The sequence below is a fragment of the Pecten maximus genome, chromosome 1, assembly GCF_902652985.1.
Source record: "Pecten maximus chromosome 1, xPecMax1.1, whole genome shotgun sequence".
Classification (NCBI taxonomy): domain Eukaryota; kingdom Metazoa; phylum Mollusca; class Bivalvia; order Pectinida; family Pectinidae; genus Pecten; species Pecten maximus.
Genome location: NC_047015.1, coordinates 57,558,072 through 57,578,005, shown reverse-complemented (window position 1 = coordinate 57,578,005; position 19,934 = coordinate 57,558,072). Strand labels below are relative to the sequence as shown.

At 34.4% G+C, this 19,934-nt stretch overlaps 1 protein-coding gene and 1 long non-coding RNA gene across 3 annotated transcripts in view; both read left to right on the top strand.

The window, feature by feature from the left end:
- Positions 1-7,761: 7,761 nt before the first annotated feature.
- Positions 7,762-9,687, top strand: LOC117339134. The gene is made up of 2 exons (XR_004535094.1): positions 7,762-7,797; positions 9,612-9,687. It is a non-coding gene; the product is annotated as an uncharacterized LOC117339134 (long non-coding RNA).
- Positions 9,688-9,773: 86 nt separating this feature from the next.
- The window catches only part of LOC117339109 (rap guanine nucleotide exchange factor 6-like), a 116,681-nt gene continuing 106,520 nt past the window's right edge, over positions 9,774-19,934 (top strand). The window contains exon 1 of one of the 2 annotated variants that reach the window (XM_033900540.1): positions 9,774-9,986. In XM_033900540.1, coding sequence (XP_033756431.1) covers positions 9,831-9,986 — 156 coding nt within the window. In that variant the 5' untranslated portion in view covers positions 9,774-9,830. The remainder of the gene's footprint in view (positions 9,987-19,934) is intronic. The other variant, XM_033900523.1, reaches the window with a different exon arrangement.

Below are 19,934 nucleotides of genomic sequence, written 5' to 3'. Positions count from 1 at the left end.
AGAAATATATTCCCTACCACAGCTTTGTAACTTTTTTTTATTTATAACCAAATCTAACAGTAAATTCCATTTTCCTGATGAATGGAGTATTCTTCTTGCCCAACCTAGCTTTTAAGAGCATCTATAAAGGAATGCAAGTCTACCATTTTCAATCCCCCATCTATATAATTTTGAATTACTACATCTTTCTTAATTTTATGAGATTTACCATTCCACAAAAAATCAAATAATAAGGTGTTGAAGTTTAGAAATGCATTTTTCAGGGTTTTTTTTTTTTTTTAAAGATTTCATTTTAGTGTAAAATTAATGTTCATCTTCCTGATTTCAAAATTTTGATGCTTTTCATTTATTTTTTTAGATGTGATTAATAAACATTTGATATTAAAGATTAATTCTACCTTGGGCCTTGATGACTGTAGATTTTTTTTTCTCAAGTAACTGTATATGAACATATATTTTTATATTTATTATTTTATCAGACAAAAATATTTTTAAATTCAGTAGTGTATTGTTACTTCACTAATATCTTTTAATTCAACCATGAACTCATTTCATAGTACATAATCAAAAATCTGAAGTTTTGTATGTTCTCATTTATGTTCTGTAAGAGACATATAATATCTACACAACAAGTTATGTACGTACCGTATGTATAATTGGTACTCTCAGGACATGCCTGTTGTCATGGCCACCTGGGCCCCAGGGCCCAATCCCCACCTCACCACCACCTTATGGACCTCCATAACACCTTACCTATATATATGTATCAGATGAGGATCAGTCTTAAGGTGTGCCTGTTTTAACACCTGGCTATAGTTTTGTCAAGTCCTCAATTAACCCCCCAGGGGTTCATTTATAGCATGCTGTGCCAGGCTCCTCTGCCTTTAATTACCTACATGTAATTAGCATCTAACACTGCCCATATATAATATCTACCTGTGGATGTTTTTAAAAAATTCATAGGTTTTTTTTTGCGAATCATCAAAAAACAATTAATTTCTATATACATTTTTACAATAAAGATATTCAATAAGTATAGTTTATATGCTGATTTTCTTTAATAACAAGAATGATCCACATGTGTATATTATATATTTGTAAGCAGGTAACTTTATAGAAGAAAATTATGAAATTACAAATTTAAGTGTTGTATAATTCAAGTGTTGTAGACAAGTACAGCTCCAGATACATGTACATTGTATGTGTGTTATATCAGCTTAAAACTGTTGCCCCCCCCCCCCCCCCCCCCCTCCCCAAGTTTGGCAGTATATGTATTTCATAACAAAAATGTCATTAATTGTTCCCTCAGGCCATTATCTCATTCTGTGTTACCTGTAACTGATACATGTACCTGGAATCAGATCCAACATGTTATATCTTCAAAGTATTAAATACCTGCACACGGGTACATGTACAGAAATTTCAATATTTCAGTAAAGGAAGATGGAAGGTGTTTTACAAGTAACATATACCTTTGATAAACTTAAAATTTTGAAATGTAGAACTGTTATGATCACTTAATTACCAGTACACTCAAAGAATCTCTTTCTTTACATGTTAAATCAATATTTAATTAATTTCTTTATGTGTTCAGGTTTCTGACTTTAAGCAATGGATGTATACACATAGAATGCACTACATATGTTATGGGCTGAATTAGCTTTTAATAAGCATAATATCACATCAAAAATGAAATTTTGAATACGGTAAACCTCCGATTAATTCCAACACGCGGATAGTTCGAACACACATTTTTTTTCTAGAAAAACAGTAATTTTTTAGCCAGTAATAGTTCGAACTCTGGCTGTTTATAACTGACACCATTTCGGATAGTTCGAACTTGTCAAATGAAGAACGTAAAGTAAGATTTTTTTCCCCGTAAACTCCATTGAAAGCTCGCGACGACTCGGCTCCGATGACCGGCCCAGAAAAATTGCCAAGATTTAAATTTGATCAGCAAGCACGTTTAGCGCTAGGTTATTAGATTGTATGTGTGATCATTAGAATGCGTCCGTGATTTAATATATGCCACATATTTTAGCGTTAATTCAGTTTTTTTCTACATTGTGTCTAATGATTTCACTCTGCCGAGATTTTTGCCGATATTGACTCGAATAGTTCGAACTCACGCTTATTTTCTGAAGCATAATTTCGAATAATTCGAACTGGTTCGTCAATATTTATTTAATTTTGTTCGAACTAACCGGATGTTTACCGCATGCTACTTAATTTAATCGGTGGAAGGTCTTCAAAGTCTTTTAGATAGTCTATATGGTTATTCAAACACGTGGAAATTAACTGTTAATACAGAAAAAAACAAAGATCGTAAGTCTTTCGAAATGAGGATCGATTAAAAGATAATTAAACTTGGATATATAGTGCTAATATAGTAAAAATTGTAGATTTTTTCTATTTAGGAGCTAAGCTCGGGTATAATAATAAATTCAATGATATGCAGAAACAATTAGCTGATCAGGGCCGGAAGGCTATGTTTGCTCTCCTTACCAGCTGTTCTGATATGAGTTTTAATTGTACAACATCATTGCATCTGTTTGATACATATGTTTGTAGTATAATGAATTACGCTTGCGAAGTTTGGGGATAATCGAAGGCGATGGAAATTGAAAAGGTACATTAATTTTGATATTTTGTAAAAAAAAAAAATCTTAAAGTTAAAAAAAAAAAAACTACCTGCAATGCCATGGCGTATTTTAAACTTGGACGATATCCATTGGAATGTATTAGAACATACAGAGTGATTAAATATTGGTTCAAACTAATGAACCCGAACAATTGTATTTTGAACACAGCTTAATTATTTTTATGTAATAATGATACTGGTGATTGTTTTAACTGGGCTATCTATGATAAACATTGCTTTTTTTCTCTTGGCTTTGGTGATGTATGGGTACACCATTATACTTATAATTACATAGTTGTATATATATATATAAAAATACTTCTACTGATAAGACAAAGAATTTTTGATCAACATCAACAATATCTAACAGGTTTACTTGATACCTCGTCAAAATGCGTACTTTATAAATATATGGTTGATCATTTTACTTTACAGTTTTATTAATTTTGACAAAGTATATACCTGTAAAATATAGATCCTGTTTATCGAAATTACGTCTGTCTGCTCGTCTGCTATCGAGACAGGTCGATACTTTCACTTACCATATACAAGATATTGAAGATGAGTATAATTTTATTCTAGTATGCAAAAGTTTTCATGATTTAAGAAAAAAAATACATCAAACCATTTTACTGGCGCAAACCATCAATGCATAAACTTATCCAATTACTGTGTGTTAATAATATTGGCGAAATTCGTAAGTTAGCAAGATATGTATATGATGCCAACAAAGTCATAGTGTGATTAGCATACTATAGACATGTCACCTGTATTTTATATTTTTTTGTGTGGTTCAGTAATAGTCAGAATTAGTTCTCGCCTTTGTGTATGCATGAATTGTAATACGATATATATTAGCCCGAGTTTCCTCTGGCCCTGTCACCATATCTGGTGTAGGACTTGGTGTCAGGGCCAGAGGAAACTCGGGCTAGATATATTACTTACTTTAAACATATTTTATTTACACATATTTGCAAATAGGATTTGGCACAAGTTATTACAACTTATGAAGCCATTTCGGCTAGATATATATGTATCTTGGAATCCTATATATGGCAAGCCAAAGTGGAAAAAAGTCACTATTTATGGATATCCATAAATCATTTCGAATATCCATAATTCATTTTTGAACCTATATGCTATGTAGCTTTTGGAAATAAATTGAATTGAATTGAATCGCCGAGACGATGTTGACATTTGCAGTCTTCGGATGGGCCAACATATATAACGCATTCTTACTTACTGAAGCGTGATGATCAGCCTCAGTGCATCGCGTGCAATTAACAACCTACCGTTAAACCCTAATATTTTCATTGGTGAAAAATATTTTTGCCGGGTGGGCACCTCGAGGGGAAATTCATATCATCAGCAACGATGTACCATTACCGGCCCCTATACCTATTTCACAAGGTTTTTGTTGTGAAAAAGTATAAAAATCCAAAGATGGTGAATAGTAGTCCAAATGTAAAATTTAATAAGTCAAACGTTCAAAAGTCGGCAGGCGATTTACGGAATATCCGAAAATCGACCCGTGCAGTCCGAACTCTAGGTTCTAATTAATTTTACAAAACGTTACACATAGTATTTAAGCTAGAGTTAATACAAATGATTGACAGGTGGCATTTTAGTACTCAGGTGGCCATATTTCAGACAGGTGAGATAATGACCTTAATTGTCCTTTGTCCGAGACTAGGTGTCATACCTGGCCAGACCAGTTAAGTAACTCAATTAACATCAAAAGATAAATGTACATACATTGCGCGGTTTAATCCGATAACAATGAGAAAAAGGGAATTATACATATCACTTTCAAAAGACAGACAGCTGGTTGAGGTGTAATTAAATAATTTGTAAATGTAACATTTTTACAAAGAGAAATTAGACGGCGAAGAAATCCAAAATTATGGAAAATGTAAAATGTCCAATAATGTTTTGACTTGAGCCATTACATAATTGGTTTTGGTATTATTTCATAGTGTCTGATATTTCATAAGATAATAACCATCTCATATAATTCAACGATATATGTACATATATATTGCACAGTGAGAATAAATTAAAATGGGGGGGGGGGGGGGGGGGGGGGGGGGGAGAGAGATTTACATGGATATACATATTGAAGATCTATATATCATAGGGGGGGGGGGGGGGAGATTTACATGGATATACATATTGAAGATCTATATATCATAGAACATGGTCACATGTCGCGGATATCTTCTCCTCGGATATAAATATAAACGACAGCCACATATGGAACCACCAATCAGCTGTAAGGACTGAGACCGGCAGCGAGACTTCAGAAAAAACAAACAAAAAACCCACATACACAAAAAACTAAACAAAAAGACGTTTGATTGAGAATACCATGAAAATCAACTAAAAATAATAGTGATCTTATCTTGTAAAGTATTTTGCAATATACTCGTCAATTTTGTCATGGACCGTTATAATGCATATTTTGATATGTATCTTATCCAGAGACATAGAATGGAAGCATCTGATTTTCATCTTAAAACGGAAGTATCAATTTTCAATCACAGTATTTTTAATGTGTCATGCTTGTTCTGTATGCAATTAAAAAAAAAAAAAAACATAATTAGAATTGAAAAAAAAAAACCCCGCTCAATATACATCATTACCTTCAAGGGGATACCATTTCATGCACAATTAATGTATACTTAATTGTCTATCGGCTGTAGCTGGCAATGACAGGTCTGAAATTTACTGTTGTCTTCTGGTTTTGATGATTTTTGATGAAGTCAATTATAAAGACAAAGAATTTTACCTTTTTAAACAAACGTTTAAATGATAACTTTATCCAAAGATGGATGAGTTTGCTGAAGGTTCATTGAAATGTTATTTGTGTAAATTATTAATAAGATTATTTTTATCTCTATAGCCATCTCAAACTGATCCCTATATTTCGATTAGCAAAGAGAGAGAGAGAGAGATATCGTAATATTTTAAGATAATGTATATTTATTGTAGCCAGAATTTGGTAGAAGAGTTCTATAATATTCTAATTTGTCCAATTTATGTAATTTTACATAAAAAAAAGGTTAATTAAAAACGATACTAATTGACATCGACCCTCGTCATGTTAACTGAAATGTTCACTTGATAAAGATGCTACAGCGCCGACAAAGAGTATTTATGATCGATTTGAAATAAGAAAAGCCTGTAATAGCATGTTCTTGATATTGCTTATATCTGCTATATGCTATCTTCAAAGACTGTAATGAAATTATAAAATATTTAATGTAAAACTAGTTTATGATTTATGAGAATGGTATTTGTAATAGCTTAATGTATTATTGAGAATACTGTCAAACCAATTGGAATAGAAACATATTTTGATTCTCAGATATGTTTTCTTTTGCATTAAACTTTTTTTCAGCATAGCCGTATAATATTCTGTTGGCTCCGGATATGACGCGACAGGTGGCGTTACTGGTCAAGATGAAGTATGTGATTGGTCAATGTAGCGGTAAATGCAAAATGCAGATATGCAGTTAAAAAAGTTAAGATTGAATGCAAGCTGAATAAGTGGATGTATCTTTCAAATGACACATTGATAAAATTATATTCCTGATTCAAATGCAGTCTTATTATCACCAAAAATGATTCAAACTGATCTAATTTTGTTATCCGTGCTAAAACGCATTAGTTCGTTGATTTATTTCAACAGCAGTTTTACATTAAAACCACCAGCATTAAAACTATGCCGTTTATTTTTTTTTAAAGATATTTCTTTAGATTTTAGATGTAAAAAGTTTGGGGGGGGGGGGGGGGGGGGGGGGGGGCAAAACATATGTTCGCCCCCCCCCCTCCCCCACTGTAAAAAGTGAAAAAGTGGTGGGGGGTGGGGGTTGGGGGGTTGGGGGGGGGGGGGGGGGGGGTTGCAATTGCCCCTCCCCGCTTCCTACGCCACTGTATATGAAATGAAATATAGAACAACTTTGGAATATTTTTATTACTGAAATGGTCGATTTAACAATCAAAAGGCACAGACGGCCTGAATTGCTCACATGGATATATATATAGCATTTTTTCTTTCTTTCTTTCTTTTATTCTAATTTTGAAACCTGTCCTTTATCACTTTGAGTTGTTCAGCTCATCGTTGTGATACACAATGCATCTTATTAACAATGCTCAAACAAAACAGAGCGATACAAAACCATGGACAACAGTGCAAGGAGTGTATACGTACAGTTAATTACTAAAGATCATACCTTTGACAAGTTCAATAATATTAACCCTTTTGTATTTTCTCACGACAGTAATTCTGATTGTTTTAAACTTCATCCTCATTTTTTTATACGTGTTTGACCTTAAAAATCGGTCAAGATTAGTAGCATTTTTTCCCGGGCCGTTTTCGTTTTTGCGGTCCAAACGGTTAGACCACTTGGACCAGTGTTGTTCGTTTATGAAATAAAGACGGACCTGGTGATTTTATAATGTTTTAGACGAGCCTTGACAAAGACTTCCAAGGCCTGTATTAACACCTGCAGGTCCGTCAGGATATATGTTTGAAATATTACATTTAAAAACTGACAGACCGGTTTGTCCGCATAAACGAACAGACCCCTAATTAATGATGTATCCTACCTACCCCCTGTGCGAAACATGCATTTGACCGGGCCTTATACAAATCAGAGACCTATATACTACCCTAGTATATAGGTCTCTGTACAAATTAAGAAGATTCTTAATTGTTGTGTATTGTATCCCACGAGGTAATTTAAGTATACTAGCTTATGGGTAGCCAAGTTATTTAAAGGTTTTCTAGAAGTTAAGTTAAAAGTTGACAGACAGACGGATGACGAACTAAATAAGATAAAATGGAATAAAATGTGGTCCCATTAGCCTACCTGTTTTATGAATATCTAGATCTATTTATATATATGAAAGCATTTTACTAAACTGACAAGATCTGGAAGTTATTGTAACTTTCGTATGTAAATTGCAATTTTAGAAGGTCAAATTTCTTTGAAATGGTCGTCCTCTGCAAAGCATGAAAGTGACCTATCCTAGTGTGAAGCGGGTACATGCACTGGAAGAAGGAGCCCGAAATCGGGTCAAAAGTGACGTCACACAGCCTCGTTCTCAGTGTAAACATGAAAGCCAACATGGCGGACTTTGAGGTAACTTCGGTAAGTTCGTGTGGTTATTTTTGTAATTATACCTTTCCAGCGATGTAAATCTAACACATGTTGATTGATTTGGATTCCGGAGTTTATTTCAAGTGCACAGAATATACACGTTATCATCAGAGGTTAAGAAAGCATGACTCATGCTATTATGAACCATATTTATATCTTGTGAAAAGTGAGAAATTTTGACACAAGATGATGGATTGGACACTAAATAACTCATGTGGACAGCTTATTCCTTTAGCTATAAACGTCCAATATTGAAGTCACATACACGTGTGATAGTTAAACGATTCAGGAGGTAAAATACGTATTTCATTTGTTCATGAGAAGCATACACATGGATAAGATGTAGCCATGCATATTTGTACTGCATCTCGAAGTACGTGTATTGGGTTGATTGTGTATTGCAACTGTTGGGACGGAAGATGGAATACCGGTATTCCAAGAGTCCTATTTCATCTTTTATTTTGAACACGGAAAGGAGCAATTCGTACATTACTTATGAACTGCATATAAATGAAATCTCTTGGTCACAGATTTTTTAATCATTGATATATTGACGCCAGCTAATTAAAAGTATCCTATGTCAAAGAAGAAACATAAGATTTTTAACTGTATTTTTTTACAGATTTGTCGATGCTCACGACTAGCTGCCGATATTATTGTTTATAATGTGTGAGAGGTCTATGTAGTTAGTGTCTTAAAAGCAGAAACTAGGAAGTGAACTTAAGTTATTGCAGCTTAATGGAACACGTACAGTTGTCTAAAAATAGCTCTATAGAATCTTGATCATATAACACTTATTTAGATTAAATGACAGTACTGAAATATTTGTTCAGCAGAACTATCACAAGGCTACAAAGCATGAATATCATAATTAAATTTTCTTTTAGAATTTTACCATCCAATAATATACAACACATATACCCAACCCTACACCTGCACTAGAACAAGTTTGAAATGTGGTAGTGTCAGGCAGCTGGGATCAAGACAGGATTGACGATAGGCAAATATATTATACCTTTTCACTATCTAATAGAAAAAAGCTGGGGTTCGAAAGGAGAGTGGGGGGAATTCTACCCCCCCATACCCCCCCCCATCAGAATTTGTCAAGGTGATAGGTGATATTTTACATCGTTGACATATATATGTCATTCAGGTAAATGGATTTAGTTTATTCTGGTTAAAAAAAGGACAATGCGAATGAAGTCAGGCCAAGTTTATTGGAAAAAATATAACAAAAAAAACAACAAAAAACAATGGTTTTGAATGGGAAAATGATCATGGAGTTATTTGAGCAATTTTGAGCAATTTTGACTAGGCCTAGCTTGCATTGCAGGGAAGTTTTTAAGGCCATTTGAAAACAAATTGAAATTCTACTGGAAAAATTGACTTGTAAATGTTCACAATTCTTTGGTTTCACATGTACATATTGATGTAGATGATCTTATATATTATAATTTGCTAATATATTCATTGGTCATTTACAAGTAATTAAACAAGTGTTTAAGGAGATTTAAATATATTAACAACTGTTAATGCTTTGTGTTCACTATTAAAAATACTGATAACAAAAAATTAAAGGCTAAGACAAGTAAATTAATGTTCTTCAGATGTACATTGTACATACATTTTCTACAAAAGGTCAATTCTGTGCTTGATTTAGAAAACAGATTAAAATCGATAATCAATTGATTTCGAGTTTCAGATTATCAATTCTGAAAGTGAAACAGTAGTAGTAAGCGAGTAAACTTGGTAATAAATATAATAGCTGTGGAAATATAATGATTTTTTGTGTGCTTTATTTGCAGATGTCTTCAACTTCTTCATCTTTAACTTTATCCATATGATGGAGAGGGATAATACCTAAAGTTCTTACAAAAACGTCAAAACATGGCGGCTGTTGGAGTTTCCAAATGATGTACTTGATGATATTGAATCGTCTATGATGATGACCTGAGCTATTTAGTATTTATAGATTGTTTAATGAGAAGTGTGTGTTCTCAAGTACTTTTGATATTGGTACACAAATGTATAACAACATTCATCGAAAGCAAGTGTTTTCCTCCCAGGCGAGTGAAAATGTAGGAGGAGGAGGAGGAGGAGGGGGGCGCAACAAGACAACTGTGGGAGATAGACTGTTCATCAGTTCTCTTCAGAAGTATTCACATGTCAGAACAGAAAAGGTTTGTATTGTTTATTTTTGTTGCTGATGAATATATTGTAATCAGTTCATATACACATTTATTTATATCATGTTAACCCTACTGACCATATTGGACTTCAAATGATGAATAAATGGCAGAGTCCACTTAAGGTTCTTAGGGTTGAAAGGGTTGATAACAAATATTACTTATATATAATTTCAGTAATATCTTTTGCTACAGAAATATTAGCAAAATATCCCTGTTACTATTGGTTTTCAGCTCATGATCGAATACCAGAAGAGCTTATTTCATGGTGTGTCTGTCCGTTTGTCTGTCTGTAAATTACTAATCCTTTAAAGGAGGATAATCCGGAGGCTGGGCCTGTCCAATGAGAGAAGGGCTACCATATTTAATATCTTACCCAAAAAAGAAAATCTTGTTAAAAATCTATTTTTCAGATACAAATTTTGTAAGCTTCAGTACACCAGATGCAAATTTTAAGGTTCATAGATCAGATAGTCTCCGATGAAGTTTGGACCTGTATGTTGCTGTGCAGTGCAATGGCAGTCAATATGTTATTGAAATTATTTTATACTTTGGGTCAAATTAAGTTGGGACTTGATACTCGAAGAACTATGGTTTTTCTTGAGAGTAAAATTGACGTATTAATGTAAAGATTATAACTTATACTACTTGGAAAAATACATATTTTCTGGTAATTTTATTTAATTATGACGACCTAAACTTTATTCAAATGAAGGAATGCTCCTTTAATACCCTTCCATTATAGACATCCACCTTTCCAGCTATTTCATCAAAGTTGGTATGACCGAAGAAGATATTTCTTTTCCTTTCTTCGGGGATCCAGTGTTATCAATCTCACCTACATTGAAAAATGTCCAGATATTTTCGTAAAAAAGCAGGTACTCGCTTCTGAACAGACATACACACGCGGTCATTCGCGCCCGCACACGTACCAACCCACGGTGCTGTTCGCCATAAAAACCTAGAGGGTGGCCAATGTATTGAAGATGGAGAAACTGACTGACGGAAGCTTATCATACATGTTTTTCGTGACCGACGGAAATCTACTGTATGCAATCTTAGTTCTGTAAGGGGAAATCAAATACGATCTAGTCTAGTGAACTGATCAAGCGTCTGTTTGGCAATTTCGTGTGTAATCATTCATGCATAAACATAAACAAGAACCAATTACGAAGCAATGAAGTGAGAAATTGTTCGAACCGTCATTATAAATAACTAATAATTATTGAAAAATCACTGGTTCCCCAACAGCCTGGCACCAAAGTTAATCTTATAATCGAGTAATTGTGTCATTACTGTTGTTATGATGTAAGTTTTTTGCCAAAAGGGTAGGCGTGTTGGTTTAACAGGTAGAATATAGTAGTTGGCCAACACACACACACATATATATATATATATATATATAGAGAGAGAGAGAACATGGGTGTTCTCAAATTGAATTATAAACAATTTCTGATTTTGTTGAGTCATCCATGAAGGATATAGATGCGACAAGGTATGTCACGTGTTTTGTCTGTGGACAGTGTGATGGAGGGTAGCACTGCTCCCTTTACAGCACGGCATATATAGATATACCTGGTATCCGGAAATATCTACATTTATATCTCGAGAGAGACATTTAAATCTAGGATTACTGCTGATTCACTGGTAAAGGTTTTAAGGAAGTCTAGGGTAAAAAGTTTCAAGTTTCATTGCCATGGATCCCCGGACTAGCATTATGCACACCTATAGAGAGCATGAGAGTCCTTTAATCTATAAATATGAATTCTAAAATAATATTTCTTCTGAAATGTACCTTCAGGGATTATTTTGGGGTGATATCTGGGAATTTTTATCTAGTCCTGAAAATCTCATTAAAATTGAAAAGGTATTACTTTTTATAATTTTTTTTATCTATTTTCTGCAAAACCCCCAAATTTTGCAAAAGCCCCAGATTTTCCCAGAAGGGGCCAAAATTATCTAACCTATATAGTACATAGATGTCCACTCAGGTTATTATAAGGCACCTGGACCTCGTTACAGGACAGTCAATTCAATCATAGGTTCATATATAGGTTTGAAATTGAAGATTGAAAATAATGTAAAAGGGGAGGTGGGGTGTCAGTTGTCCCATCATCAAATTATATTTTGTACAACTCAAACCCCAGATTAATCGACATTTCCATGAGGACACCCCTCTCACCTAGCTATGCTAATGTTGACTACCGACAAATCCACAAAACATATGTTGATCTTTTTTAAGACAGACGACAAAAAAAGAATAAATGAGAGTAGTAAAAATTGTCCATGGTCAAAGGCCAGAGGTTAGACAATCAGATTTGTTGGGGGTCACAAATGACCGATCGGAGGCTGAGAAAGTGGTTACACACTGCAGTGTGTAAACAAAAACAATAACACACTGCTACGAATTTTATTACGGGCAATATCAGTTGTGAAACATACTTGCATAGTTATGGGATAAATAATGGTCAGTTGAGAATGTTTTAAGTGATAAATGTAACTTCAAATATGAAAAAATGTGAAAAATATCAAATTTTCTATTTTTGACACAGGGGTGTTCGAACGGTTTCCGAGAACGGAAGCTGAATATTTATACCTTTCTGTGTATTGTACATATATATCAAGGATAATTTTAACTCTGATGTTAATTACCAGTTACAAGTGCCTATGGCCAAACCTTGTTATATTTATCTCGAAGTCAGTGGGGGTTATGAAAAATCTTCACGATATCCTGAGTATTCGGAGTAATCAAGAATATCTTTCATAGAATTTTTACTTTTGTAATGGAATGTTAAATAATCAAATTAACAGAGTACCCAAGTTATCAGAACTTAAGATAACGAAGAACATGTCTTATTGTGGTTTTATAGGACCATTGAGATCAAGAGCTCTATATCTCTTAGGTTGATGTATATGTCATGAATAACTGAAAACAAGCATAAAAAATAATATTTTATCTTCATTTTCTTATTCTTATGAAGTGCTTGTGACATATAGTTGAAAAAAATAAATAAATAAACGTAACAAAATAAATATAGAAAATTTTTTTGTACGAAAATTCCTTTCAAGTTGCATACATCCATCCCTGTACTATTGAAAATGAAAACAACAAATACTTGGAGGCTGAATGCCAATTCCTGGTCCATGATTCACAGAATTTAGGCTCACAGCCAGTCAGCTACAGTTAACTTGACATGAAGTCTGTTTATTTTATTCTTATTTGATTAACTTTTCTTTTCTTTACTTAGAGATTTGTATAGTTACTCTTAATAACTTGCTACTTTTTATTTTGAGGATATTTTCAAAAGTTTGTTGCATTAGAATATTCTGTTTGTAACTGTTTGTTTATAAGATCTCAACATTGTTTACATAATTGATATAATAAGCACCCCCCAGGTGTTTCAAATTTTTAGCCCACCATCATCAGATGGTGGGCTATTCAAATCGCCCTGCGTCCGTGGTCCGTCGTCCGTCCGTCCCTCCGTCCGTCCGTCCCTCCGTCCCTCCGTCCGTCCGTCCGTCCCTCCGTCCGTAAACAATTCTTGTTATCGCTATTTCTGAGAAAGTACTGAAGGGATCTTTCTCAAATTTCATATGTAGGTTCCCCTTGGTGCCTAGTTATGCATATTGCGTTTTGAGACCAATCGGAAAACAACATGGCCGACAGGCAGCCATCTTGGATTTTGACAATTGAAGTTTGTTATCGCTATTTCTGAGAAAGTACTGAAGGGATCTTTCTCAAATTTCATATGGAGGTTCCTCTTGGTGCCTAGTTATGCATATTGCGTTTTGAGACCAATCGGATAACAACATGGCCGACAGGCAGCCATCTTGGATTTTGACAATTGAAGTTTGTTATCGCTATTTCTGAGAAAGTACTGAAGGGATCTTTCTCAAATTTCATATGCAGGTTCCCCTTGGTGCCAAGTTATGCATATTGCGATTTGAGACCAATCTGAAAACAACATGGCTGACAGGCAGCCATCTTGGATTTTGACAATTGAAGTTTGTTATCGCTATTTCTGAGAAAGTACTGAAGGGATCTTTCTCAAATTTCATATGAAGGTACCTCTTGGTGCCTAGTTATGCATATTGCGTTTTGAGACCAATCGGAAAACAACATGGCCGACAGGCAGCCATCTTGGATTTTGACAATTGAAGTTTGTTATCGCTATTTCTGAGAAAGTACTGAAGGGATCTTTCTCAAATTTCATATGGAGGTTCCTCTTGGTGCCTAGTTATGCATATTGCGTTTTGAGACCAATCGGATAACAACATGGCCGACAGGCAGCCATCTTGGATTTTGACAATTGAAGTTTGTTATCGCTATTTCTGAGAAAGTACTGAAGGGATCTTTCTCAAATTTCATATGCAGGTTCCCCTTGGTGCCTAGTTATGCATATTGCGATTTGAGACCAATCTGAAAACAACATGGCTGACAGGCAGCCATCTTGGATTTTGACAATTGAAGTTTGTTATCGCTATTTCTGAGAAAGTAGTGAAGGGATCTTTCTCAAATTTCATATGAAGGTACCTCTTGGTGCCTAGTTATGCATATTGCGTTTTGAGACCAATCGGAAAACAACATGGCCGACAGGCAGCCATCTTGGGTTTTGACAATTGAAGTTTGTTATCACTATTTCTAAGAAAGTACTGAATGGATCTTTCTGAAATTTTATATGCAGGTTTCCCTTGGTGCCTAGTTATGCATATTGGGATTTGAAACCAATCTGAAAACAACATGGCCGACAGGCAGCCATCTTGGATTTTGACAAATGAAGTTTGTTATCACTATTTCTGAGAAAGTACTGAAGGGATCTTTCTCAAATTTCATATGTAAGTTTCCCTTGGTGCCTAGTTATGCATATTGCGTTTTGAGACCAATCTGAAAACAACATGGCCGACAGGCAGCCATCTTGGATTTTGACAATTGAAGTTTGTTATCACTATTTCTGAGAAAGTATTTTAGGGATCTTTCTCAAATTTTATATGTAAGTTTCCCTTGGTGCCTAGTTATGCATATTGCATTTTGAGACCAATCTGAAAATAACATGGCCGACAGGCAGCCGTCTTGGATTTTGACAATTGAAGTTTGTTATCGCTATTTCTGAGAAAGTACTGAAGGGATCTTTCTCAAATTTCATATGGAGGTTCCCCTTGGTCTCTCTTTATGCTTATTGCATTTTGAGATCAATTGGAAAACAGTATGGCCGACAGGCAGCCATCTTGGATTTTGACAATTGAAGTTTGTTATCGCTATTTCTGAGAAAGTACTGAAGGGATCTTTCTCAAATTTCATATGGAGGTTCCCCTTGGTGCCTCTTTATGCTGATTGCATTTTGAGATCAATTGGAAAACAATATGGCCGACAGACCGCCATCTTGGATTTTGACAATTGAAGTTTGTTATCTCTATTTCTCAAAGTACTGAATGGATCTTGCTCAAATTTCATAAGTAGGTTCCCCCTGGTCCCTTGTATTGCATTTTTGGACCAGTCTGTCCTCAAAACAACCTGGCAAACAAACAGCCATAATCGTTAAATCTCAAATTTCTTATATAGCTAGGATTCCCTTGTTTGAAAAGTACTGGAGGGATGTCTCAATTTGCACAGATTAGTAAAATGAAGGGAAAAGTAGATAAAAGATCAATCTGACATGGAACTTATGAAGATCATTCAATGGTGGGCGCCAAGATCCCTCTGGGATCTCTTGTTTGAAGAGAGAAATTGGTTTAAAGGAACGTAACATTTCAAAGAATATGTCAAATCTGGACAGGTTAAGATTTACACCAGCTCATTAAAAACAATGTTTACAATATATACCATTACCAAGTATTTTATGAGTTCTGAAGGATGATATTTAAGACAGAGCTAAATACAAATTATATTGATGGATCGTTGAAGCTGCAAGGTGTGTCTGAGAACATTCATGCACGAAACATGTGCTGCTTGTAGAATGTACATCTACTTAGATTTTACGAAAATATTGCGATCTGTTCTGCCGATTATTCTCTAACATGGTAACAATCTATAAGAGATCTTCAACAATTTACATTACAGACCACTGAAGTAAATTAGACAGATCTAGACTCCTCAGTGTTAAGTTTAAACAAGTGTATATAAATAGACTGTGGTTCATGTGGAATAATTGGCGATGCATTATTTTTGGAAGCAGTGTTGTAATTGGTACCAAAATGGAAGCATTTGAAAGAAACAGACAGCCACTAAGTTATATGTCAATTATGAGGTGGACGAAAAGGTGTTTGTTGTATATTTGTTTCTACAAGTTGCTAGTTAGACTTCTAGCCAATATTTTTTGTCTGATGATTGCAGTTGGCAACCAAACTTGTTTTTGACCATGCGTAGGTAGGCCTCTATCTGATTGTGAATGAGTTAGTTACCAGGGGTACGATATAGTTTGTGGGGTTCAGTGAAACGTTTGAGAGGAGTTTTTCTGAGTAAATGGATCAGGTAAGATTTTATTCTTAATTTGTTTACAACTTATGTAATTATGAAACAAACAAAAACAGTAATAACATTTCAGTACTTGTCGTTGAATTAGATATCACTGCTCATCAATTTAGAAAAACATTTTTTGTAGATCGAGCCAGCTTTATTTAGATGATTCTAGAAATTTTCCTTTTTTTTTTCCTTTTTTTTTTTTTTAATGTATAATATGGATTTGGTAGTTTTGATTAGGGATCTATATCAAGATGCAGGTGCCAATTATTGATCAGCTTGTTTATATCATCTGTTCATCAGATTATTTATCCCCTCCCATTTCCATCTGTCCTTCCGTTCTTCTGTCCGGTAGATTTTCCGGAGCATATCTAGAAATCTGTACTCAATATTAATACCTTTACAGAACTACATACAACAATCAAAAGCTTTAGTAGTGCCTTTCGCTATGGGGCATATTTCAGTTTCAATATTTTCATGGTTAAATTATATATATAATTACCATGTACAAATATGGTCAAAATTACTGATTTAAGATCTAGAGTTTACGATGGTATATCTCCAAAACAACTCAAGATGACTCAGTCTTCCAAACTTTCTCGTACATCATTCCAGTTGTCTAGTAGTGTCTACTGCTACTGAGGAGTTTTCAGTTGAGATATATATTTGTTTTGTTACCAGGGAAACAGTTAAAATCACTGATTCCAGCATTTCTGGAACATATCTCCAAATTATGTAAAATACCATAATTAAACTAATATACCAATTCAGTGGACTATGCACCATAAATCCAATGTATGTGTTGATTAGATTTTAATATAATGACCGCTTCAAATCCTGTTCCATCCTTCATATTGACCTCTAAACATGATCGATCCTGTTAAATAATTTAATTTCAGTGAAATATCATACCAGTGACTGGGCTCCCTTGTCAGGGGATCTGAATGTCTATGACCTTGTCTTTTTGATTTTTTCTCAAAACTCGAGAATTTCACATTTCTGTTATTTTTGCATAGTGATATGTGGTATATATATATATGTGCACTATATATGATCCTTTTCATGTGTCATTGTAACATTCCCAAGGTTATTGGATCAAAGGTGAAGGTCAAATTTTGTAGATCTCCTTTAAATAGTTGTTAAACATTTTGTTGTGAAATTTTGAATAGAAAATATGTAAAACTTCATTTCTTTTACAACAATTGAGAAACATATCAACAACTCTTGTTGGCCCGATCGAAAACGGTCGAATAGTCTTACGGTGAGAGGAAACCGTAGAAAACCTGAGGTAGGGCAGGTGACCCCATACCTTTGCACTTAACTTTCAATCAGGGAATCTAACCCCGGACGCCTTGGTGAAAGGCATGTGTTGTTACCGCTGTGCCACCTGGCCACCCATTTTAAATTACCTGGTAAATTACAGGAACTGATCATGATGACCAATATATTGAAGATCTGAGTTAAGTTGGACTTGCGTAGAGTCTTGGTCACCAATATATATAGTCATCCTCACTAAATGTTACAGATGTTAAAGTTTGGGCTCTAGCATATTTATTCAAGTTGTATAACCGACAGAAATTTTTGTGTACATATTTGGCTAATGCCCAATTGGAAGCTATACTCTTTATGCAGCAATTTTGTGCCTTTTGCTAATGGGGAAATTTCATTTTTTGATATTTTTTTCTTCTGTTCAGTTGCCATGAAAACAATTAGTCCTGAACACCTAATTAACTGTTCCAAGCTTTTACAGATTATATAATTACAACTCAGAAACCTTTTAACTTACATCTGCAAAATTTTGTGTCATATTACCAATGATAATTATAGAAATGTTTCAACAGCTTTAGAAGGCCTGAAAACTATGGTGGTCAGTGAGAGCCTTAAAGCTGTGGTGGTCTTTCAAGGGTCTGAAAGCTATGGTGAACTTTAAGAAAAGAAAAAGTTTTCATCCATATTTTCATTCAACAAAATTTTATTGAATAAACAAATTAAGAGGGTATTGGGCAACAAGTTAATGCTGTAGCCCGGCCCTCTCCCACAAATATGGCTGGCAATGAAGTAATGACTATAAAATCAGGTCATATTGAACATTTATTAGTCCCTTACTGGAGAATTCGAAACTCCCCTACCAGTGAAACTATAATAGGTTTCCTCCCCGTCCTTCCGTCTGTCTGTCTGTCTGTCTGTCTGTCTGTCTGTCTGTCTGTCTGTCTGTCTGTCTGTCTGTCAGTCTGTCTGTCCTCAGTTTTCCAGTATTTTCTCAGCCATTTATCAAGGTATATTGGTGAAAGTTGGTGTGTAACTTCAGTATGAGTAGCTACAGATCAAGTTCAGATTTTAAATTTTTGGGTCAAGGTCACTGTTACTAATTTTAGCAGGGTCCGATAGGGGATATGTATTGCTTTCGGAATATCCGGCATTTTACAACAATTATGAAGCATGATGTGAACATTTAATCAATCTTGTCCCAAATAAAACCACCCAGGCTAAGGGTATATCTTAATCTGAAGTAAACTAAGGAAATGCCAAGTTTCTCTGTCAGGTGTTGTATCCGTGGTTTCATTATACACCGCCCCAATTATCTTACAGCTAATATCAGAATCGGATGTTGTTGCAGAATCAGATGTTAGTTATGGCAATTGTCCATAATTGTGTTGAATAAACAAAAGTAATTGTGGGGTAAGATTTTTTTAAGTTTTAAAAGTACTTTTTTTTTTAATTTCAAAAGAATTCATGGATTATTCTTCAAGCATGAAACGTTCCTCTCTCTTGTAAATGTGAAGCCTTTCTCCTTCGAAACCTGTCTGACAACGATCTCCGAGTTGTGGCAGGTGGCAGCTTCAACAGTCAGATTTAAGTGATTAAAGTATACAGCATCTATTCATGTTGTATATAGTTTTCTTATGTATTAGTAGGAAGGGTAAGAATAGTCAAGTTTTACATTCAGTACTTAACAAACCCATCAAGATCGGTCAAAATGGTGTTGAACTCTAGTACATATTATATAGAAGTGCATTTAATGTTCCATTACATGTTTATATCAAAATCAAAAGAATTTTTTGAGATGTAATATGGAGAAAAAATTCAGTTTAAATTTCAAGTCTCAAAACTCTTTTGATACCCAATATCAATCATCTAACACGAAACTAAAAAAATTGTAGAAAATACTGTTGCTGAATGAGATAAGGGGAGGTAATTCTTACAGTCTTATCAACATTTTGCCTAGTTGTATATAATTGTTGGTTAAAGATATTCATCTGGGAATTTCCTTTTGAATTATAAACCTTATATTTTAACAGCTTCAAATAAGTCTCATAAAATTTTATGAACAGGGTGACTATTGAAGTCACTACATTAAAAGTTTCATTGTTATATTCCACAATGTTAATTGTATTCTTACAATTTTATCCCCTGGAATGGTAGGGACAGAAAATAAAGGGACATCTTTATTATGTTAATAATATTAATATATTAGATATGTTCGA